This window comes from Prionailurus viverrinus, chromosome B3, assembly GCF_022837055.1.
Source record: "Prionailurus viverrinus isolate Anna chromosome B3, UM_Priviv_1.0, whole genome shotgun sequence".
NCBI lineage: Eukaryota > Metazoa > Chordata > Mammalia > Carnivora > Felidae > Prionailurus > Prionailurus viverrinus.
In genome coordinates, this window is record NC_062566.1 from 20,161,433 (window position 1) to 20,186,173 (window position 24,741).

The window sequence follows — 24,741 nt, forward strand, 5'->3', positions numbered from 1 at the left end:
AATACCTAGTAGTGCAATTGCTGGGTCATAGGGTAGTTCTATTTTTAGTTTTTTGAGGAACCTCCATACTGTTTTCCAGAGTGGCTGCACAAGTTTGCATTCCCACCAGCAGTGCAAAAGAAATCCTCTTTCCCTGTGTCCTCACCAACATCTGTTGTTGCCTGAGTTGTTAATATTAGCCATTCTGACAGGTGTGAGGTGATATCTCATCGTGATTTTGATTTGGATTTCTCTAATTATGAGTGATGTTGAGCATTTTTTCATATGTTGCCTGGCCATCTGGATGTCTTCTTTGGAAAAGTGTCTATTCATGTTTTTTGCCCATTTCTTCACTGAATTATTTGTTTTTTGGGTGTTGAGTTTGATACTTTCTCTATAGATTTTGTATACTAACCTTTTATCTGATATTTCATTTGCAAATATCTTCTCCCACTCTGTTAGTTGCCTTTTAGTTTTTCTGATTGTTTCCTTCTCTGTGCAGAAGGTTTTTATTTTGATGAGGTCCCAGTAGTTCATTTTGGCTTTTGTTTCCCTTGCCTCTGGAGACGTGTTGAGTAAGAAGTTGCTGTGGCCAAAGACAAAGAGGTTTTTGCCTGCTTTCTTCTCGAGCATTTTGATGACTTCCCGTCATACATTTAGGTCTTTCATTCATTTTGAGTTTATTTTGTTTATGGTGTGGGAAAGTGGTCCAGGTTCATTTGTCTGCATGTCCTCGTCCAGTTTTCCCAGCACCATTTGCTGAAGTGACTGTCTTTTTTCCATTGGATTTTTTTTTCCTGCTTTGTCAAAGATTAGTTGGCCATATGTTTGTGGGTCCATTTCTGGGTTCTCTATTCTGTTCCATTGATCTGAGTGTCTGTTTTTGTGCCAGTACCATACTGTTTTGATTATTACAGCTTTGTAATACAGCTTTAAGTCTGCGATTGTGATGCCTCCTGCTTTGGTTTTTTTTCAAGATTGCTTTGGCTATTCGGGGTATTTTTGGGGGTGTTATTTTGTTAGGTATTGCACTGAATATGTAGATTGCTTTGGGTAGTATTGACATTTTAACCATTTGTTCTTCCTATCCAGGAGCATGGAATATTTTTCCATTTTGGGGGGTCTTCTTCAGTTTCTTTCATAAACTTTCTATAGTTTTCATTATATAGATTTTTCACCTCTTTGGTTAGGTTTATTTATGGATATTTTATGGTTTTTGGTGCAATTGCAAGTGGGATCAATTCGTTGATTTCTCTTTCTGTTGCTTCATTATTGGTGTATAGAAATGCAACTTATTTCTGTGCATTGATTTTATATCCTGCAACTTTGCTGAATTCATGGATCAGTTCTAGCAGTTTTTTGCTGGAATCTTTTGGGTTTTCCATATAGAATATCATGACATCTGCGAAGAGTGAAAGCTTGACCTCCTCCTGGCTGATTTGGTTGCCTTTCATTTGTTTGTGTTGTCTGATTGCTGAGGCTAAGACTTTGAATACTATGTTAAATAACAATGGTGAGAGTGGACATCCCTGTCTTGCTCCTGACCTTAGGGGGAAAGCTCTCAGTTTTTCCCCATTGAGGATGGTCTTAACAGAGGGTCTTTTATATATGGCTTTTAGGATCTTGAGGTATTATCCTTCTGTCCCTACTTTCTTGAGGGTTTTTATCAAGAAAATATGCTGTATTTTTCAAATGCTTTCTCTGAATATATTGAGAGAATCATGTGGTTCTTGTCTTTTCTTTTATTGATGTGATGTATCACATTGATTGTTTTGTGGATATTGAACCACAATACCTGGCCCTGCATCCCAGGTATAAATGCCACTTGGTTGTGGTGAATAATTCTTTTAATGTTTTGTTGGATCTATTTGGCTAGTATCTTTTTGAGGATTTTTGCATCCACGTTCATTAGGGAAATTGGTCTATACTTCTCCCTTTTAGTGGGATCTTTGTGTGGATTTGGAATCAAGGTAATGCTGGCTTCATAGAAAGAGTTTGGAAGTTTTCCTTCTATTGCTATGTTTTGGAATACTGTCAAAAGAATAGATGTTGACTCTTCTTTAAGTGTTTTGTAGAATTCCCCTGGAAACCCATCTGGCTCCGGACTCTCATTTTTTGGGAGATTTTTGATTACTAATTTGCTTTCTTTACTAGTTATGGGTATGTTTAAATTTTCTATTTCTTCCTGGTTCAGATTTGGTAGTTTATATGTTTCCAGGAATTTGTCCATTTCTTCCAGATTGACCAATTATTGGTACATAATTGCTCATAATATTCTCTTATTATCATTTGTATTTTTGCAGTGTTGATTGTGATGTCTCCTCTTTCATTCTTGATTTCATTTAATTTGGTTATTTCTTGTTTCTTTTTGATAAAACTGGCTAAGGGTTTATCAATTTTGTTAATTCTTTCAAAGAGCTAGCTATTGGTTTCATTGAGCTGTTCTACTGGTTTATTTTGGTTTCAATAGCATTGATTTCTGTTCTAATCTTTATTATTTCCTGTCTTCTGGAGGTTTGGGGTTTTCTTTGCTGTTCCTTTTCCTGCTCTTTAAGGTGTAAAGTTATGTTGTGTATCTGAGACCTTTCTTCCTTATTTAGGAAGGCCTGGATTGCTGTGTACTTCCCTCTTATGACTGCCTTTGCTGCATCCCAGAGTTTTGGGGCTGTGGTGTTATTTTCATTGGCTTCCATGTAGTTTTTAATTTCTTCTTTAACTTCTTGGTTAGCCCATTCATTCTTTAGTAGGATGTTCTTTGGTCTGCAATTATTTGTTGTGTTTCCATTTTTTTTCCTTGTAGTTGATTTTGAGTTTCATAGCATTGTGGTCTGAAAATATGCAAGTATGATCTCGATCTTTTCGTACTTGCTGAGAGCTGATTTGTGTCCCACTATGTGATCTATTCTGGAGAATGTTCCATGCACACTCGAGAAGAATATGCATTCTGCTGCTTTAGGATGAAATGTTCTGAATACATCTGTTAAGTCTATTCCATCCAGTGTCATTCAAAACCATTGTTTTGTTGTTGATTTTATGTTTAGATGATCTGTCCATTGTTGTAAGTGGGGTGTTGAAGGCCCCTGCTATTATAGTATTATCAGTGAGTTTCTATATGTTTGTGATTAATAGATATATATGTTTGGGTTCTTCCGCATTTGGAGCATAAATGTTTACAATTGTTAGATCTTCTTGGTGCATACACCCCTTAATTATATAATGCCCTTCATCTCTTGTTACAGTCTTGATTTTAAAATCTAGTTTGTCTGATATAAGTATGGCTACTCAGGCTTTCTTCTGGCTACCATTCGCATGATAGATGGTTCTCCCTCCCTTTACTTTCAATCTGAAGGTGTCTTTAGGTCTACAATGGGTCTTTTGTAAACAGCATATAGATGGATCTTGTTTTCTTATCGATTCTGTTACCTTATGTCTTTTGATTGGAGCATTTAGTCCACTGACATTTAGAGTGAGTACAGAAAGATAAGAATTTATTGCCATTATGTTGACTATAGAGTTGGAGTTTCTGGTGGTGTTCTCTGGTCCTTTCTAGTCTTTGTTGCTTTTGGTCTTTTTTGTTTTGTCTTTTCTCCCCTCAGAGAATCCTCTTTAAACTTTCTTCTTTCTTCTTTCTTTCTTTCTTTCTTTCTTTTACTGTGTATATATTTATTTGCCATATATATATATATATATATATATGGCAAATATATACTGTGTATATATTTATTTACTATATATATATATATATATATATATATATATCTGTAATTTATACAGAAAAATAGTAAACTTTTTACTCTGTCCCCAGGAATTTATTTTGTTATATTAAATATAATTTATTGTCAAATTGGTTTCCATACAACACCAGTGCTCATCCCAACAGGTGCCCTCCTCAATGCCCATCACCCACCTTCCCCTCTCCCCCACCCCTCATCAACCTTCAGTTTGTTCTCAGTATTTAAGAGTCTCTTATGGTTTGCCTCCCTCCCTCTCTGTAACTTTTTTCCCCCTTCCCCTCCCCCATCTTCTTTTAAGTTTCTCAGGGTCCACATGAGTGAAAACATATAGTATCTGTCTTTCTCTGCCTAAACTTTCTTACAGGGCTGGTTTAGTGGTCACAAACTCCTTTATCTTTTGTTTGTCTGGGAAAATTTTAATCTCTCCTATTTTGAATGACAGTCTTGCTGGATAAAGAATTCTTGGCTGCATATTTTTCTGATTTAGCAAATTGAATATATTCTGCCACTCCTTTCTGGCCTGCCAAGTTTCTGTGGATAGGTCTGCTGTGAATCTGATCTGTCTTCCCTTGTAGGTTAAGGACTTTTTTTCTTACTGCCTTCATGATTCTTTAATTGCCTGAGTATTTTGTGAATTTGACTATGATATGCCTTGTTGATGGTCATTTTTTGTTGAATCTAATGGTTTTTGTTGAATCTAATTCAACGGTTTTGTTGAATCTCTGTGCTTCCTGGATTTTGAGGTCTGTGTCTTTCCTTAGGTTATGAAAGTTCTCCGCTGTGATTTGCTCACATAAACCTTCTACCCTTTTTTCTGTGTCCCCTATGATTCGGATGTTATTCCTTTTTAAGGAGTCACTGAGTTCTCTGATTCATATATTGTGCTCTTTTGCCTTAGATTCCTTCTCTTTTGCTGCTTCATTATACTGCGTATATTTGTCCTCTATATCACTGATTCTCTGCTCTGCTTCATTCATCCTTGCTGCTATGGCATCTATTTGAGATTGCATCTCAGTTATAGCATTTTAAATTTCGCCCTGACTAGATTTTACTTCTTTTGTCTCCACAGAAAGGGATTCTACGCTTTTTCAACCCCATCTAGTATTCTTATTATCATGATTCTAAATTCTGGTTCAGATATCTTGCTTGTATCTGTGTTAAGTCCCTGGATTTCATTTCTTCCTGTTCTTTTTTTTGGAGGGGGTGAATTCCTTCATTTCATCATTTTGGAGGAAGAAAAAGAATCAAGAATATAAAATAAATAAATAAATATTTAAAAATTTAAACAAAACACACACACACACACACACACACACAAAACAAATAAATGATGCTAGATGCTAGGTGTTGTTTAATCTGTTTGTTGAAAAAGCTTGATAGACTAGAGTAAAAAGGGAAAGAAAAGAAAAGGGAAAAAAAGGAAACAAAAAAGAAAAACACTTGAAAATTTAAAAAAATGAATATAATAGAATAAAATGAAATGAAAGTAAATAGAATTAAAAAGCATTTACAATGAAGTACAAAATATAGTAAAAAATTTAAAAACATTTTTTATGAAAACATAAATAAAATAAAATAAAAATAAATTTTTTCTTACTGTATTCAAGAATTAAAAAAAAGAAAAAAAATTGAATAGATTGACTAGTGAACAGAATGAAATATGATTGAAATTACATCTAGTTTCTCCTGGAAATCAAACTCTGAAACGCTTTATAGTCTGCAAACCAAGCAGGTGGAGAGACTTTTGGTGTTCCTCTAGTCACGGTTGGCACAGTTAGAGAGGCTTGGTGTAATGGCTCCATTCTCCACTAGTTGGAGCTGCTTAGTTTACTGGGGTGGATTTTTGTGGCACGTGTACACATGTATGCACATGCGCGAGTGGGCTGAAACTGTCATAACCTAGCTACCCAGTCTTTTGTATCAGAACTCTGTGCTCTTGCCCACCAGCAATCAAGCACCCCTCCTTTGTACCTGGCTTCCATCCACTCCCCCCTTCTACACTGTCTACGACCAAACCGTCTGCCTGCCAGGAGGCACCTCCCTTTTTATCTCCAATGAGGCTGTGTTTCCAAACTCCTAACTTCGGAGGGCCCTACAGCTTTGACCCACTCACACCCTTGGGGTAGGGTCTTACCAAGCAATGGCTGGGTGCCAGCCCCACCCTAGGAATGTTCATGCGACCCTGCTGCTGATGCCCAGAGACAGTGGCTGGGTGCAGCCTGCCCCAGAAAAAATCATGTGTTTGTGTAGCAGCAGCATTTCAGGATTATGGTAAATCACAACACACATCTGGCACCAGGCTTCACCCTTAATGTCCTTATTCCAACACCAGCAAATGTGGCTGTTCTCTGGGATCACTGGGAGCTTTGACTGTAGGGAGACCACACAGCCTATACCAAATGCCCTCTCAGCAGGGGAACCGTCCCTAACTGTGTGGCCCAAGGACCCCTCAGACCTCACTGTCTGCTCCTGGGGATTTGCCCTTCCTATCAGAGCTCCACCAGCTATCGAGCTGCGGAGTTTCAGACTCTGTGCTCCCCTGTTTATGGAAACTTAATGGTATTTAAACCCTCTCCTTTTTCCTTTCTCCCTTTCTAAGTCTCTTACAGGTGTTTCCACTTTCTTTCTCTCCAGCTGCTTTCAGGGGAGTGCTTTTCCTGTACTCTCCCCAGTCATTGGCCTCTCTCTGGAAGCAAAAAGTAGATCCCTACCCTCCGTGGCTCTCTTCCTTTGTTCTCTCTGTGCCATGTACCTGCCAAGTTCTGTGGTTCAAGTTGTGCAGATTGTGTTAATCCTCAGGTAAGTCTTCTAGGTGTGCAAGCTGGTTTGGTGTTGATCTAGCTGCATTTCAGGGATGAGAGAGGCAAAACAAAACAAAACAAAACAAAACACAACTTCCATGCTCTTCTGTCATCTTGACCCCACCCCTGGTATTTTAATTTTTGTTAGTGTTGATGACTTAGGTCTTTTCCTTCCCCCATTATGCTCTATAGGGTTTGTTTTCCTCATAGTCAGTTTATTGCTTCTTATTATTAGCCCTGAGCACTATTTAATTCAGATTTTTTAGGCATATAAGCATATCATGTGTAAGTAAGTAATGATAATTTGGTCTCTAATTCCAATACCCATTCTTCTCAAAACTTCATGTCTTATTGCATTAACCAGAAATTCCAGAAAATATTAAACAAAAATGGTTTATAATAAGCAACTCTCCTTTAGCTCTTATTTTAACAAGAATGCCTTCAGTATTTTCACTATTAACATTTACTTAGGTTCATCTGACATTCTAAGAGCTAGGTTCTAAAACTTTTTTTTAAAATGTTTATTTATTTTTGAGAGAGAGACAGAGTGCAAATGGGGTTGGGGCAGAGAGAGAAGGAGACACAGAATCCAAAGCAGGCTCCAGGCTCTGAGCTGTCAGCACAGAGCCCAATGCAGGGCTCATACCAACTGCGAAACCATGACCCGAGCCAAAGTCGGAGGCTTAACTGACTGAACCACCAAGGTGTCCCTGAGAGCTAGGTTCCATATGCTAGTGGTAAGAATACAAGGTGAAGAGGACATAAGATGAGGCCTCCAAGAAATTAAAACTGATTTAGGGTTTGAAGTAGGCATTGTGTATAATGTCAAATGGTTAATCTTGCCATTTTGTCACTAGGGGAAGAAGTCGCCTTAGAAAGCCAGATTTCTTATTTATATTTGTAATTAGGATTGGGTGACATATATTTCCCAGTGATTTTTTTTAGATAATCATGCAGTTCAATCTATACCATGTTCATTTTGAGATCAAACTTGCTTGTGATGGATTATCATTGTAGGCTTCTATTAATGTTCATCTTCCTACAGAGCAGTGGACAATGCCCTTTACAATGTTTATTTCTCTGAAATGGTTTTGGTATGCATATTCCCAAAGCCACTTCCCGGATCATATCATTTTCCAAGAGGAACTATCTATGGAGGAGAGAAGTCCTTGGGAAAGGTCAATTGTGAGTGCAGGAAAATCTGGAAGCTGGAGCATTCTGAACTCTGATAATCAGGGAAATGTGCATATAGTTCTTCTTGTGCTTTGTGCTAACAACCATTACCCTAACTCAGGAAAGCACAGTGTTGTGCATCTTCCTAAGTTCCTTTTGTACGTGTTGCTATGAGAACAGATGAGGCACCCTTAGGCATGCAGGGGGAGGATTGGGACAGTATCACCTCCCGTTCTTCTGGCTGCTGAAACTCTTTCCACTCCTCATTCTCTCTCCCCGCTCTAACAGGACCCAGATATTCCTCTGAGAGTCCACTCATGCAATTCAGGTTCTTAGAAGGAAGCTGACTTCTCTTCCAGCTCTAGCCAGAAGCTCCACTCATTCCCCCTCACTTTGACAGCAACTGCAACCTGTGCAGCTTGAGCTGAAGAAACCCAGAACTCTGGGAGAATGTGGAGAGCAACAGCCTCTCTTCTGCACAGTGGGATGGCTCCAGCCATGTCATCAATATGAACAGAATCAGCCTTAAGACAAAACTGACCTCAGAAAGCTCAGGGCAGGAGGAATGGTGTAAAGCCCCAGGTCTGAGGTGCTGAGTTCAATGGTCCTAAAGCCCAATGTGTCTCTGGCCTTGTAGACATCGAACCCTGTCTTTTCTTTCTATATAACTATATGGGGTGCATCTTCTATCTTGTTCAATGAGCCACACACAATGGATAACCAGCCATTCTTCCTGATATGCTGTGCTCAGGAACTGCTTGCTCCTGAGATCCTCCACACTTTTTGTACCTTGCTGTTCTTAGGGACACCCAGCCACAAGACACCTAAGCAAGGGTCACATGATGCTCACTTCACATCCCTAGGCTGAACAGAGTAACTGACTCACAGCTGATGGCAAAGTGCAAAGAGAAGTCTCTGAAGAGGAAATGATATATCATTAATGGTCTTGGATATTTAAATTTTTTTCCTCCTTTTCCCACTGTTTAGAGTAAGAGAAATAATGACTTGTAAGATAAATGCCTAAAGATACACACTTAAAAAGCCTTGTCTCTTGGAAGGAAGGATCTGGTAGGTGCTGATAGCCTGGTGCAGGGAGCCATGGTATAAACCTAGTGTTACAGTGTGCAGCTTTCATGACACCCTGCTGTATCCTGCATGGTGTCTAAAAGTGTCCTGTGGTACTTAGAACATGTTGTTAGGTCACATATTCATAACTTCACACAACAGTGGCAACAGGACATATTCTCTTTGCAAAGTGAAAGTTTTTATTGCTTGTTATGATTTTGACAGGCAAAACCCTACATAGGGACTGTAATATCTACAATACCTATAAAGTGACCTTTATAGAATGCCTGAGTAGACTTCAACGTTAGGATGAACTCCACGCATGCATTCTCTCTTTCCTTTTTCTGGGTGAAGCGGAGCCCAGCTCTCCCAGGTTGGTGGAGGCAGGGCAAAGGAAAAAGGACAAAGACAAAGAACCTGCATTCTTGTCCTATCATCTCCCCTCACTACTGGCCATACCCACCTGGGATTCACTGAGCTCACACACACATTTTCAAGTGGGGAAAACCAAGGTCATGCATGTTGAAGAAATTCAATCATATTGCATTTTCTTATAAAATGAGATGAAAAAATAAATCTGAACACACTTTTCAAGTGTTTCTTTTCTTTAAATTTTTATATATGTTAAATCTCTTATTTTCCTTTTCAACATATTCTACTTAGAACTTTTAAAAAATAAATTTTCTTTTTGGTACCTTTCATTTCCTGTGTTAGCCTTGGAAACATAAAATACATCTCACTAGAACTCTTCTGTGCAAAATAATAAACATAAATAATATTAACATCTAAGTTATATAAAAAGAGGCCATTTCAAGGTTTTCACTGCTACTGCCATCAGCTGTGGTCCCTGGAAGATGCTCCTAGAAATAGTTGGTGGTCTGCCCATTTAAGCCACACAGATCCTGGTCTGGCTGAGGCGGGTTAGGCAAAAATTCACTGTCCCTCTTGTCCATCTGTAAACTACTTCGAGAGAACTGTAAGACACTTCCTAGCCCATTGACCAGCGAGAGGGGGGAAATCCAGTTGAATGAGCTGAAGTTGGGCAGGTTGAAAATGGACGACAGGGAGGCTGCCCTGCTGGTGCTGGTGGGTTTCATCTTGGAGTCCCCAGGACACCCTTCCAGGATAGCCTCCCTTGGCATGGAGGACCCTGGGGACTGACTGCTCAGTCCTTCTAGCAGAATGTCCTCCCTTAAGGGCACATTCATGTCAACCACACTGGGTTCCCCACGAGCTTCTGGGGAGCAGGCTGGCCGCTGCATATGCCAAGATGCCTGTGAGATGCAGTCCCGGGAGAGGGATCCAGAGATACTGATTCTCTTCTGTTCAGACGATTCAGTTCTGGGTTCTCCTGGGAGGTGTCCCTGAGCAAAGGTCTCTTTGGGAGCAATGAGTTTCTTGGGGGACCTCTTGGCCATCTGGCGCCCCAGCTGAAGTTGGGTGGGGAAAAGGCTCCCCTGCATGGCTTTGAAAAACAATCTGGAAAGAGCATATAAAAAACAGTTATCCGTGGATAGAGTTTTTGAGTTTTCTGAGACTTGCACAATGTAAAAACACTGAGAATGTTTATATATTTTGAGATATATAAAGCCTGAGAATGCTATAGAGCTCACTTAGGACTTAAGGGACACTGTCCCTTATACCTACCTGGGAAGCAATGCAGCAACAGGTGCTATGAGACAAGTCAAGTAAAATACGGGGTCGCCCAGTAATGTTTGCATAGTCCAATAAGGATTGGATGGAGGATAACACGTTGCACAAGAAGCATTGTAAATCAAAGCCACAGTGAAAAATAAAAGGATACTGAAGCCACAAGCTATCCAGTTGAGCCAGGTCTAAGGGGAAAAGAGAAAGACAGGACTTTTATTTCAATAAAAATGCACTGGTCAACTGTGAGTGGGTAGCTGTTCTAAGGGTTTAGCAAAAACACAGGTCTTTGGCATAGACAGCCAGGAGGCCTTGATGAGCATCTATGGACCAGCCTGGACACAGGGAGATGGAAGTCAGGGATATGAATGAAAGGAGAGGGGGAAAGGGGGTGGGACATGAGGTAGAGGAGGAGGGGAGAGAGGGCAGGAAGGAGCTTAATGCTGCCCAGGTGAAGTATTTGTGTCAGGATGCAGCAGTTCCCACACCAGGGGCTCCATACATGTGGCAGGCCCACATATTTGTTTTCCTTATCCACAGTGAGACTAGCTTTGTAGTAACCTGTCTGCTCAGAAACCTTCTAGATGTCATGGAATCTCCCTGGGAGTGTGGGGCCTGCAGCATCAGCACCCTTTGGGATCATGTCCACAGCACTTACCCAGGTCTTGGTTTCAATACCAAGGTGCAAGAGGAAGGTGAACAGCGCGATTGCTGTTATGGGGGTCCCCCAGGTAAACACATCTGTGTCTGAGTCATAGTAGGCCTGAAAGACAGAAGTGTCCTGTGTCTGTGGGTCACTGGATGAAGCTGATTAAGAAAGACTGCCAGGTGTCAACTTACCAGGTAAGGAATGAAAAAGCAAACCAGGCTCTGGAAGGCAGCATCAGCCATGTTTAACCAGAAGGTACGTGGCCGATATTCCTGAGACACAAAAACAATCACAGATTACAGGGAAGTGTACATCTCTTCAAATGATGTTTTCCAGTAGCTACAGGGCCTATAGATATCACCCTAGGGCAATTTGCTAATTCAGGACTTTTGGTGCTTGAGGTCCCAGAGGGCTGAGGAAAAAACACAATGCAAACATCTGCAGAGGCATCCAACTGAGTCAATCACTGAGAGCATCTGTATACAAGACCAGCTACAGTAGTTCTAGGCCAACAATAGACAGATAAAACCATTTTCTAAAGCCTATGGGGAGCATTTTCCTAGGGTAGACACAGCAGCTCAAATTCTGGACATCTTGCTCCAATTTGAGTCCTTCTACTCCTACTTTGTCAGGGTTTTGCACCCTTTGTTGGTGGGTCTTTTAGAATGTTTCTTAAAAGTGTCTTTTAAAATTAGATCATGGATGTATTTAGTGTTAAAATAAAAAAGCTGTACACTGGGGCACCTGGGTGGCTCAGTCGGTTAAGCGTCCAACTTCGGCTCAGGTCATGATCTCATGGTTCGTGAGTTTGAGCCCCATGTCAGGCTCTGAGAGCCTGGAGCCTGCTTTAGAGTCTGTGTCTCCCTCTCTCTCTGCCCCTCCCCTGCTGGTGCTGTCTTTCTTTCTCTCTCAAAAATAAATAAACATTTAAAAAAATTAAATAAAAAAAAGCTGTACACTGAGGGCAAAAATGACCTTGATGTGGACTGATCAAGCTTTCATTAACTGGGTAACAAAATGTGTACTGGACTCTGAGTTCCTGAGCAACTGGGGCTGGTACTGGCTTGCAGGAAATGTAGATTGGACTGAATGAGCATTTACTGAGCAGTTAAGAAAGTGCTGGTTAGGCCCTTCCTTCAGTTCCCTAGTTCCACAGGACAAACTCCCTGTGTCTGGTTCCCTAGGCCAGCCTCAGCTGAGGCTGAGCTGAGGATAAGAGGCCCAGCTGAGCACAGGAATTTCTCCACTGACAGGCAACTAGCAAAGGCCCTCCTCATTGGCCAGACCCTCAGTAGCTCCTACCCTGCGGCCCAACCCCCTCTCCCCCTCCCCACCCCCCCCAGCTGCCTAAGAGGGAACTCAGTGTCAATGAGGGTGATCAGGGGAGTCAACTCAAAAGTAAACAAGTTCTAAATTAGAGACTGTTGTAGTTGTAAGAGATAGGGAGGATACATATGCATACATATGATGATTCCAACTAGCAAAGAGAAGCACTTAGAGGGCCTGAGTTATTTATTTTTATATGAAATTTATTGTCAAATTGGTTTCCATACAACACCCAGTGCTCATCCCAACATGTGACCTCCTCAAGGCCCATCACCCACCTTCCCTTCCCCCCAAACCCCCATCAACCCTCAGTTTGTTCTCAGTATTTAAGAGTCTCTTATAATTTGCCTCCTTCCCTTTCTGTAACTTTTTCCCCCCTTCCCCTTCCCCCTGGTTGAGTTTCTCAGGACCCACATATGAGTGAAAACATATGGTATCTGTCTTTCTCTGCCTGACTTATTTCACTTAGCATAACACTATCCAGTTCCATCCACATTGCTACAAATGGCCAGATTTCATTCTTTCTCATTGCCAAGTAGTATTCCATTGTATATATAAACAACATTGTCTTTGTCCATTTGTCAGTTGATGGACATTTAGGTTCTTTCTATAATTTTAGAGGGCTTTAAATGATGGGAGGACTAGCTAGTAATCAGCAGTCAATCTATGTGGTGTATTGATGTAAACATGTATTTATATATCTGTTTGAATTCACTTATTTTCTCAATGTTTTCCCCATGGGTTTATCTTCTGGTTAAGTCCCATTCAAAATAATCACACTGTGGATGGGGGATAGGAGGTTGTTTTAGAAAAATCCCTGCTCTGGGGCATCTGGGTGGTTCAGTGGGTTAAGTGTCTGACTTCGCCTTAGGTCACAATCTCATGGTTTGTGGGTTTGAGCCCTGCATTGAGCTCTGTGCTGACAGCTCAGAGCCTGGAGCCTGCTTCAGATTCTGTGTCTCCCTCTCCCTCTGCCCCTCCCCTGCTTGTGTTGTCTCTCTCAAAGATAAATAAATGTTTTAAAAAAAGATTAAAAAAAAAAGAAGAAGAAAAATCCCTGCTCAGGAGTCAGCCACCTGGCCCTGACTTCAACTCCAAGTGGATTTTCCTTGCGTTCCTGGAGATTCTTGGTGTAGAGACAGTTTTCACCTCACTATACTTTTTCTTTAAAGCTCCCTCTTTTTTTTTTTAGCTTTATTGAGGTAAATTGATACACAAAACCTGCACACATTTAATATATACATCTTGATGGGTTTGGGCATATGCATACACCAGTATACTGTCACTCCAACCAATAACCTCACTCTACTTAATGTACGGCACAATCAAGTAGATAGAATCCATTTTTTCAACCCACTCGTCATTTTCCACAATTTTAACAATTTCTCCCAGGGTGTCCAGTTAAAGGGAGGTGTGAAGACTTGCACTTTCTGTAAGGTGAACATGGAGAGTGGGAGGGCCAAGATAGGAAGTGGGTACAGGAAGGGTCCCTCACCTCCATGTTCTGACCACTCTTGTAGAGCTGTGGTTCAGTCAGCAGCACATCAGCTGGCACATCCTTGTCCAGCACCCCAGTCACAAGCTGGGGAAGTGACGAGAAGAGCAGATTAAAGAAGATCAGATACCACTGGTCAATCATAGCAGATGCAGAGAAGCCACAGTAAAACTGGAACCAAAACAGGAGGCCCACAAACATCTGAAATCAAGAAAGGAAGAATGGGGATAAGCAATTTTTAGCTGTCCCTGCAGATTCTCATCCAAGGGATCTAAGAGTTTTGCAAAATTTGACTAACAGGATTAAACTTATTGACAACAATTTCCTCCAAAGATAGCCGTAACACTGTTGCTCTCTGTCTCTCCCTCCTCATTTCCTTGAGTATGAAGGACCAGCAATGGGAGATGAGAATTCCCAAGCAGAGCCCATGGAGAGAGGACACTGGTACCAGCCTGTGAGAAATGCAGATTGGATGGAACAAGCATTTACTGAGCACTTATGAAAGTGCTGGTTAGGCCTTTCCTGACAGTCCCTTAACTCCACAGGACAAATTCCTTATATCTTGTTCCTAAGGCCAGCCGAGATAAAGTCCAGCTGAGTAGAAGAATTCCTCATAAAGGTCCAGCAGGGTCTAGGGTTGCTCACATTTCAAAAGGGTCAGCTGTGTTCTTCACCCATTGCAGCTTCTTCCCTAGCACCTCTCCTCTGTGATAGTAAACTAAACCTACTTGTGTTACATCCCAGATCTTGCCACTGTCTTTAGTCACAAACATTTTCTGATGAAGAACAGTGGGAAATTATTGCTTCCCATGGCAAAGAGGACACACAGGAATATGGCAGAAGTCGGTAATGCTACCAACATTGGTGCCTTGACCAAGTCCTGATATCCACCGGGCACTCTGCTGGCAGGTGAGCTGTAGTTATTATCACTGGTTCTTACAGCTACCCCCCACTTTGCCGAATAGTAAAGTGAAGACCACGGAGCTTGAACAGCCTCTTCAAGTCCATGCTCAGTAGGAGTTGGGTGGATCTCTTCCCACTATCACTGAACATCAGTGGCTTGAGTGTATTTACATGAGAGCATGGCAGTTTAGTGATGGCAAAGCATTTACACTTATAAGTTGTACACTTATCAATTTGGCACAGATCATTTAACCCCTTTCTGCTTCAGTGTCCTTGTCCATGAGATGGGCATCCCAATGGTACTTAGCTATGGGTTGTTGTAAGGATTAATGAACTTATGCATTTAAAGTACTCACAAGAGCTCCTTGTGAGTACTATAGGTACTCACTTATGGTTTGTACAGTTAGCAGTACAGTTATTTTCTTAGCCTCAAGCAGGGCCAGCGTGTTTACCCCATTTAGAGAAAAGGAAACTCAAGTCCAGCATGTTAAATGACTTAACTATGGTCATTGTATAAGTAATAAATCCAACTTGTTCAGCCACTTGTGGGTCTGGGCCTGGAGGGCATGGACACTCCCAGGACAGAACACGGTGGAAGAACATTCTCTGCTGGGGACCACAGGTAATGGCCTGGGTTTTAGTTCTGGAGCTGTCACTGTCTCTTTCTGACCTTGACTCAGTCACTTACCTTCTCTGAGCTTTGGTTTCTGGACCTGAAAATGGCTTGCTCTGAAGATCAGAAAAAAATGACACGTTTCCTCCAAGTCTTGTTTCAGTCTATGACCTAATGCAACTTTTCCCTTCCACACTGAAAACTAACAAACTTGGATTTTTCATTGACTTTCTTCCATTCTCACTCCGATTGTTGACTTTCACCCACCCCCATAGGCTCAGCCTAATGAGTCATCAATGAGCAACTAGAATCAGGAGAAAGAGGAGGAAAAGTACTTAAATAATTGAGACTTTTTTTTCCCCTGTAGTACCAAAAAGACTTCTTCCCAAACTACTGTTGCTATGGAAACTTTCCTTCTCTCCTAAAACTAATGAATTTCTCACTTTGGGAGGCAGGGTGATTTTCCTTGCACTTCTCAACTAGATTAAGTGCTTGTTAACAGAGGCCCTGCATCTTATGTGGAATAAAGACAAGTACCCCCTCCTTCTTCCATTCCCTCCAGGACAGATTCATTATGGCAGGCAGGAGGCTGTGCTCATTCAGGTAGCCACTCTGGCACTCATTTGCAACTAAAATGTTGAATTTCTTCCCCTCAGTCTGCGAAATTTTCATGAGGAATTACAGAGAATAGACCTCAATTCTCATGTTTTGCTTTTAGAAAACAATCAGAAAAATCCCTAGGAAGCAAAAAAACTTGCTCAAGATTGCATAAGTAATTAATGACAGAAAGAGAGCTAGGGTTCCATCTGCCCAGCCCCACTCATCTGTACTCAAGCACCCATTCACCTCTTTGGGAACTGGGAACCTCTAAGTTAGCAACTATATGCATGGAGACCTCAGCTCTGGGGATGCAATGCTAGCATGGCACAGACTTCCTTGGACAGAATCCTAGGCAGAACCTAATCTGAATTAATTTCCAGGACCCAACCTACCAATCAGACATGCCCTGACTGGTCCTGAGTATCTGTATTCATTTTGCTAGAAGACATTTTGAAAATGGATGAGGGTGAGGGGGCAAGAGGGTTGGGAAAGATAGGTAGGTCTAAATCTCCAGAACAAACAAGAACAAGAGGCATACCGGTGGCAGTTTAGACTTAGTATGATTTTTAAGTGGAATTAATGGGAAAGAAATAAGAAATATATCTTTTCATTTATTGTGTATTTTATTCTTTTTCAGAAGAGTATAGGATGACCTTGACATTGGAATTGTGGTATCCAATGTGATAGATTTGTGGGACTACCCTGAAAGATCACTTACACCAAGAGTTTATTTTGTCTGTTTATACATTCAGCCACAAGCTATCAGAGACAAGAGCAACACATACCCACTCAGCAACTTCTTAGCAAAATGTCTATCCCTCACCTACAAGAAGGGCAGGGTTCAGAAATGGCCATGGCATCCATTCTGGAGGGCTATGGAGAAAGACGCTTGTCTGCCAAGGTCTTAGTAATAAAAGAACTAAGAATTAAACATTAGGATCAACATGAAATGGAGAAATGTCCTGGATTAGAGCCTCTGGAGAGAGAACTGTCATCAGCCAGCCTGGGTATGACCCAACTGGAGCGTCAACTACAGACTGAGCTGGCCAGAAGGGAGCATGTCTGCCCTGCCAGCACAGAGGAGAGTGTGGCAAGACCCTGCTGGTGGCCCTGTTTCTCGGGCCCTAAGCTTGCATTCTGACTAGGGGACTGGCACACTGGCCCAGTGTGGGTATGTTTCAACAGAGGCTGTTCAATATTGGAATCACAGCATGACTAAGTCTTGTCATTCTGATTCCAGGACTGCCAATACACTCCTACTTGTCACTGGATTTCCTGACTGCTCTAGAGTGAGCAATGATCAGAGGACTCCTGTCTGTGGACACCTCAGCAGTCTGCTCCTGAGAAACACATTAACAGAGTGGTTAAGAGTTGGGAGCCAGATGAACTGGGGTTAAATGCTGCCTTGACTACTCACTAGCTGTGTGACCTTGTGCAAACAAGTGGACATTCTTGTTTGATGCACCTGTTTCCACAACTTACTCCCTTGGAGGTGCAGTTACCCTCATGTGCCTGTGAGTTAGACTCCTGAGCCTATAGGGTGCAAGCCCAGGCCAGGCCTGGGGGAAGTTCACAAAGGCTGAGGAGGATGGAACCGACAGGAAGCCTTGCGATGGCCAGTGGGCCACATTCAGGTGATGGTCCAATAAATCTCAGCTAAGGCTTTTTGAATTCAAACACTCTAGAAACCAGAAGTGTCAAATACCTACTGTATTTTTGTAGAAGAAGTACAGCACCATGTTGGCAAGTCGGGAATAGCACCAATGTCCATGAACAATTAAGAGTCTCTCAAGGTATCGGAATCTCGGCACTGCAAAGTCACTGGCCATCACTGCCTTGAAAAGGAGAGAAATCCCTGTTATTGTTGACACCTTATTCCACCTCAGGTCTGTCATATCTTCCCCAAATACAAGGCAAACATGCATGGAGAAATCCAGTTTCAAACACAAATGTACATGTGACTGGCCAAGGCTCACTTTACCAGGATTTCCCTTATTATCTCGTTCAGTTAAAAAAAAAAATCAATCTCAACAAGCACTCTAGTTCAGGGATATCATTTTATAGAAGTCATTTAAGATTTAAAATATATGTAATTGATTTTTACAAGTTTTTATTTTCCAATGCTTTTTTTAACAAGCAAAAAACAAAAACAAAAGCCCAGAGATGTACACAGCTTCTCTGCTATTCTCCACTCTCTGATGTTTTATTCATATTAGGATCTGAACCCAGAGATGAACCAAAGCTGCCCCTTTTGTATGCATCCTGACAGTTGACCATCCGGATAGGTATGTTTTGGGTCCTTCTCCTCAGGAGCCACAGGTGATAAGCAAGGCCAAGCCTATGGCTCTGCAGGCCTTCACATAATCCAGTCCCAGAAAGCCGCTAAAGGGCAATGGGTGTCCACTCCACCCAGAAGACAGTGGGGGAAAGCAGGTTTCCTCCATGGACAGGAAAGATGACTGGGGGTGGAAGCTTCCTCTCACTTCACTCAGCATCATGCTCTATACAATTAAACTGGGCCAGAAAAATGCCATCAAAATTATATCTTTTGTACCCAGAATAACTTAGACCCCACCATATAATGAATTTTTCTATGTGGGAAAAAAAAGTTAAAGAAAATACCAGGAAAAGATAGATTTCTGCTTATCTTTGAAGGATTGTTCTATACAAAAATGTCAGTCTGCTTCATTTATTTCCCTATAGTCAAATAACTCCTAGAAAATAGTATATCACACTTAATGTGGTCTTCTGTGGATCAGAATAATGTAATTATACATGACAGAAAAGTGAGAAGCCTTAGAATGTCTGCTTTCTGAATCAAAAGTTAAGGATTTCAAAGCAAATACTGTTTCTATACCTCTTTCTGTCACCACTGGGGTTTGGAGGGCTTTGTGTATTCCTCTCCAGACTTCTGACACTCCTTCCTGCCTCCAAATCTAGGCCCCAAACCCACTGTTTGTCCCTCTGTCAAGGTGGATCCCAGCTAGGTTAGATCCTCCATGCAGAAACTAGTGTTTCTCTTTGATGGCATTTATTGCAATTGTGACTATTTGTGAACATTTAAAATATGTATCTGTCTTCCCAGCTTTTTTCTGGACATTCCATGAGAGCCAGGATAGTAGAGGTTGTGATCACCCTGAATCCTGAGTTCTGAGTCAGTGCTTGGCCCCATGAAGTGATCAATAAACATGGGGAACTAGATGACCCCATGAAGACCAAGCTTCTTGGAGATGCAGGATCTCCTTTGTCCAATTGGGATAGCTTCTCCCATCATGCTCTATACAGTTAAAGTAACTGGGCCAGACAAATGCCCAGTTGGCTAATCTGGGAAGCTCCAAACACTCTCACTCATTCTCGATCTGCTCAGATTCCTAGTGTCACTGTTACCACAGCATCCCACAAAGTCTATCTTCCAAAGGGCTCACCTTTACTTACTGGACTAAAATGAAAGCAGGTAAATATTCCCTGGGAACCTGAGCACTTAGAACAGTAAGAAAAGGTATCAGGACTTATTGTCGTCTTACTTAATGCATCCTTAATAAGAAATGTGCCTTTAATAAATGCAAAAGTGTCCAGCAACATCCTACCTGGAAGTTATGCCCACTCAAAGCTTTGTCTCAGTATGTGCCCTATGGCTTGGCTGTTCCCATCACTTCTCACATGATTTCAATCATGGATCTCTCTGGCCCCTGCCTTGAGGAAGTGAGTAGTGGTGGCAGCTCAGTCTCTTCCCCATCCAAAAACCTGACCATCTTTCACACAAAATGTATTTACTTGGTGCATTTCTCTTGCATATACTATTTATGGGCACTGCCCTGGTCAGCTTTTCACTACAGGAAACCAATGCAATGGCGGCGATAATGAAAACATCAAAATGAACCAACTATTATGATTATGTTTATCAATTCACCACCCTAACCCCTTCCCCTGGGCACACAGCACTAAAAGGTAGGGATGGAACCAACCCTGGGCTGCATTTTTAGTTTCACGGAAGAATTAAAACCACACAAGTAACATAGCACAGTGACAGGTCAGATGAGAGCAGGAGAGTAAGGCATGTGCTGAGATTGGGCCAAGAGGGAACTACTGTGTTTCTAGCTCAGGACTTTCCAACTTACTATTATTTGCATGTCAGGTAAGGAAATTAAGGAGTTCTGGACAGACCTGGCACATATTAAGCGTTCAATGAATAATTACTTATTGCATCAATGAATGAATCAACCAATGACTAAATGGTGACCAACATCTGGATTTTTAGGAGAAGAAAACAGGATAGATTGTTCTCTAAAATCTCCACCAAGTTAAAAAAAATGTCATGATTCAAAGTTAATCAAATGTTGGAAATTGTTGTGATACTACACCCAGAAGAAAGTTATTTTTAATTAACTCAGTTGTTCAATATATAAATCACATGTTGAGAACCAACATAGTGACAAATGAAAAAGGCAGAGACTAATTTTCATGTGAGCCAAGATGGCTACTTTCAACTTTTATAATGATACCAGGTTCCAACTGTCCTACAGCAGATTCATTTTTTCAAATGGTTATCTCTAATGTTCAGGAACAGCAAAACATGCTCGCCAAGGATGAGCCATAAATAGCCATAGCGGTGATGACTCACCTTGCCTTACTCTGTTCCACTTATTTCACAAAAATATACTTATAGACATAGGCAAAGGTTTTTACTGCTTCATAAACATGAAGGACTAGCCATCTTCCACTTTATCGTCTACTACTGGCTTACAACCATCATGTTTTATTAAAGGCCAACCCTTTAGCTTACTTGACAAAGTTCATAGCAAGGTATGTCAGTGGGCCACTTGGACACATAGGACAGTCCTGATTGGTCTTTACCTGCATGCCCTCCTGGCCCGAGATCCCCACACCCACATCTGCCACCTGGATCATGCTGACGTCATTGGCTCCATCTCCTAGAAACAGCACAGGCAGGAAGAATCGTTTGAGTTGAGATGCACAGAATCAAATGGCTTGACGGATCTTCATGGGGTCCCTATTGGGCTGAGTCCTGTGAAAGGGTCATGGGGATGAGTGAGGAAGAGGCAGTACAGAGTTTGCCCAGGAAATTGAGTTAAGCAGTCAGAAAAAAACATGGTGTGAGGTTTGGAACTGCCTGTCACATCAAGAGATGTTTCAGAAAGCAGGCTCGCATGGTAACCATTTTACTTAGTATTTGCTCTACATTATTGGCTCATATACCTATACAGAGAGCCCATAACACAGTGCGGTGCCTGGCACAATAAAGATGGTATCATCACCATTACTTACTGAACTCTAGCCTTTATCACATGTAGAATATATCAGTCAAGTCTATTCTTATTCATACTAACAGGAGTGGCTTTCTGAACTGAAAAAAGGAGGTTAAATTCTGCCCAGCAAACTGTAGAGTTCTTTTTGTATGCTGATTACCAGCAAGTTTATTAGCTATTGTGCTTGCCTTTAGGTCCTTTAAAGATGTAATAAAGAAGAACTTCTATTTGTTCATTCAAGCTGCTGATGGTTAGAAAATGGTTAGGAACATAAAACATAGGTTAGAGGTCTCATCATCTTCAGGGAAAAGCAAGCAGAGACTTAAAGTCTTTGTCACTAAGCGACAATGACCATTCTTGGAATGGGGCAATAGAAGGGCCCAAATCCCAGAGTACCTCCCAAGTTTCAAATGTGCAAAAAGTGCAGACATACAAGTTGGAGTGATTCATAATGTGGCTATAGGATATCTGTGTCCTATGATTTTCCTGTTCTTTATTGTGCTGGCCCAACATGAGTGATCAGTCAATATTTGTCACACTGAAATTCTGTGAAGTAGTAACAATCTCTGCAGCTTCTCCCACAATGTCCCAATCAAAGTGAGATATGGTAGGCAATAATGTTCTCTACATTATTAACTGCTAGACACCTGGGAGTAGGTGCCATCAATGCTTTCACTCATGGTCAAAGAAATGAGCGAAAGTTCTGATGGGTCATTACTTTCCCTTTCTCTTTTGAGATTCTATTTTGTTTTTTCTTTTCTTTGTAACCAACCAAGACTCTACCTCCATTTTTCAAAAATGAATACCATACACCAGTGATTCAGTGACTGATCCAGGCACTGATTAAGCTTTGAAAATGTGGTTTACTCATTTGTGTCTTACACCAACCTTACCAGGAGGTATGGTCCTCATGTCACCGCTGAGAGTTGCTCAGAGAAGCCTGCACCCAGCCTGCACACTCCTCAGCACCTACAAAACTTGCTCAGGGAGCTCTGAAGGCCACTCCAGACACATGGGGGCAAAGGTGGTACTGAGACAGCCTCCTTTGGAAGGGGTCCACCCATGGAGACTTCCCACAGCCTGGACCAGGGAGTCATGGCTAAACATGTATTCACATCTATGCTCATCTCACTCCCCTTAGTGGTTACCACAGCCCTCAAGATGTACAGAGCTGTATCCATGACAACCACACTAAGGCCCCCCGACCTCAGACCCAGACTCTACACTAACCTCAACCCTATCCTAATGTGAGAGGGTAGTAACCCCCACATCAACAAGGGGGGCTGTCACAGACCTTTTGCAGAAAATACTATAAATATTATTGATTAGTGAGGACCCTTTATTTCAAAACTAAATCTCACCTAGGTATGCATTCTATATTCAGGGAGACCAAAATTTTTGAGATCTGGGGGTCAAGGAGATCACTCTTTTCCCCAGGCTACCCAGTCTTTCCCAGCCCTCACCAGCAAGTGGTGCTGCTGAATCCCTGAACCTGGTTGGAGACCAGACCCCACCCAACCAGATGTGGGTGGGGATGGTGCCCTGGGAGGAGGAGACAGGGGGGGAACCAGGTAGCACTGGATAGGAGCCTAGAAAGCTCTCCAGGCCAACAGTCTGCAAGGAAAAGCCACCATTAGATGCACAGTCCTTAAAGAAAGGATGTAAGATTTAGCAACTATTCACATGCTTATGTGAATTACATGTGAATTACATTTAATTACATGCTTGTCTTGGAACATTCAGCAAAATTCAAAGGATAAGAGGCAGTGGGAATTATGATCACCATCAAGTCTTTGGGCTCTTGTAGCATTATGGAGTCTTGGGACTCCAGTTGGCTCACAGTGACCAGAAACACCTGCAAAGGATCTTCTTTCTAAGGTGTTCTGGGGTAATGGCTAGCATGCAGGGCTCTGCTGTGGCGAGGCTGCCTGGAATGGCCGATCTCTAGTTTCCTGTCTTGCAGGAAACACTATATAAGTTCTGTCTTCTTAAACCATCATTGTATTACTGGCTTCCTATATATAGCTATAACTGTTGCTACCATAGTTTGTAATCTTCAAATCTACATTTTGTATTTCAAACAGGATGTCTGTTTTATTGTATTAGGTGTGATTTTAAGAATAGGAAAAAGAGCAAGGAAGTGTTTCCCTGTCTTACAGGAGAGCATAGAAGGGGTGGAAAATGCAGGAAGCAGCTGCACAAGATGGGGGCTACTCATTTACACAGGGCCCTGCCTGGCTAGCCTGGATACTTGCCTATGGCCAGGGTCATGGCCTTGAGCTTGCTTCTGACCAGTTTCACCACCATACTCTTCTGCAGAGGTGTCGAGCGACAGCAAAGGACTGACCGGCACTGCTTAGCGAGAAAGAGAAATTTGTCTTCTAGGTTTTTCTCAAGGGCATAGGCCAGACTTCTCCCGTCGATCACGAGGCTCGGGCTGGGGCCAGAGGTGGTAGACGTGGAGGGTGGGCAGAGAGGGGAGAACCCCACGCTCACGTTGTCTGTGGTCTTCTCAGGGGCAATGCAGGGGCTCCTGGACTGCACGTAGTGTAGGCACTGGTCTAGCAGGGCCTCACAGGCCTCCTGAAATGGGCATGAGAGGACAGTGCAATTCATTCAGCTGCACCACAGATTACCTTCCTTGACACTCAAAGTCTGATCATCTCAAGGGCACCAGGCTGCAGGCTCTGCCCAGAAGGCCTCCCTCCTGAAACTGGGAAGTTAGTTGAAGATGAAGACTTTCCACATTGAAGAGGATGAACTTGTAGGGTTTTGATAAGATTCTACTTTTAATTTCCCGTTGTACTATGTGGAGGTTAGATAGAATATCTTCATTTTGGAAGGCCTGAATGTATGTGGCTAAACTGCTGGCTGGTTAGGCGAGGAAGCCTTATATGTACTTCTCCCTGGCTCTCTGAGGCCTTTACTCAGCCCTTCTTGTTTCTTCTTGAGGTACAAAGCCCTTTAAAAGTCTTTGTTGTGATCATCCTCTAAGGAAGTTAATTATCAGTGTTTCCCTAATGTCTCCAGTTGACCAGGGAAATAAATTTTTTAACAAGCATACAAAAGGCTTTTACTGACAATGCCCTTTCAAAACTGTACCTGAATTCCAGAAAGAATAGGAACATTTAATGGGGAACCTGAGGGGTCAGGGGACATAAGAAAGACAACTATTTCCAGAAACAAACACACTCCAGGGAAGGCAAGTAGTTCTTGGCCCTTTATAGACAGTAAGCCCACTGGGTAAGCAATCGATTTCCTGCAATACACCCTGAAAATCCAGCTGTGTTCAGTAAGTGCTTATTGAGGAACTCTTGTACTTAGAAAAGTGAGTGAGACAAGACTTTGGCTCAGGTCATGATCTCAGTTTGTGAGTTCAAGCCCCACATTGGGCTCTGTGCTGACAGCTCAAAGCCTGGAGGCTGCTTCAGATTCTGTTTCTCTCTCTCTCTCTTCCCCTCCCCCACTCATGTGCGTGCATGCTCTCTC

The 24,741-nt window shown here is 42.0% G+C and overlaps 1 protein-coding gene across 3 annotated transcripts in view; it reads right to left on the minus strand.

Moving 5' to 3' along the window:
* Positions 1–8,960: 8,960 nt before the first annotated feature.
* The window catches only part of ATP10A (ATPase phospholipid transporting 10A (putative)), a 206,326-nt gene continuing 190,545 nt past the window's right edge, over positions 8,961–24,741 (minus strand). Inside the window, exons 15-23 of one of the 3 annotated variants that reach the window (XM_047863204.1) lie at positions 23,508–23,835; positions 20,840–20,916; positions 17,695–17,820; positions 13,870–14,070; positions 11,240–11,320; positions 11,058–11,162; positions 10,557–10,587; positions 10,400–10,424; positions 8,961–10,231 (exon numbers count right to left, since the gene is read on the minus strand). In XM_047863204.1, the coding sequence (XP_047719160.1) occupies positions 9,613–10,231; positions 10,400–10,424; positions 10,557–10,587; positions 11,058–11,162; positions 11,240–11,320; positions 13,870–14,070; positions 17,695–17,820; positions 20,840–20,916; positions 23,508–23,835 (1,593 nt within the window). In that variant the 3' untranslated portion in view covers positions 8,961–9,612. Of the gene's footprint in view, positions 10,232–10,399; positions 10,588–11,057; positions 11,163–11,239; positions 11,321–13,869; positions 14,071–17,694; positions 17,821–20,839; positions 20,917–23,507; positions 23,836–24,741 lie in introns of all 3 variants that reach the window. The other 2 variants (XM_047863205.1, XM_047863203.1) reach the window with 2 other exon arrangements.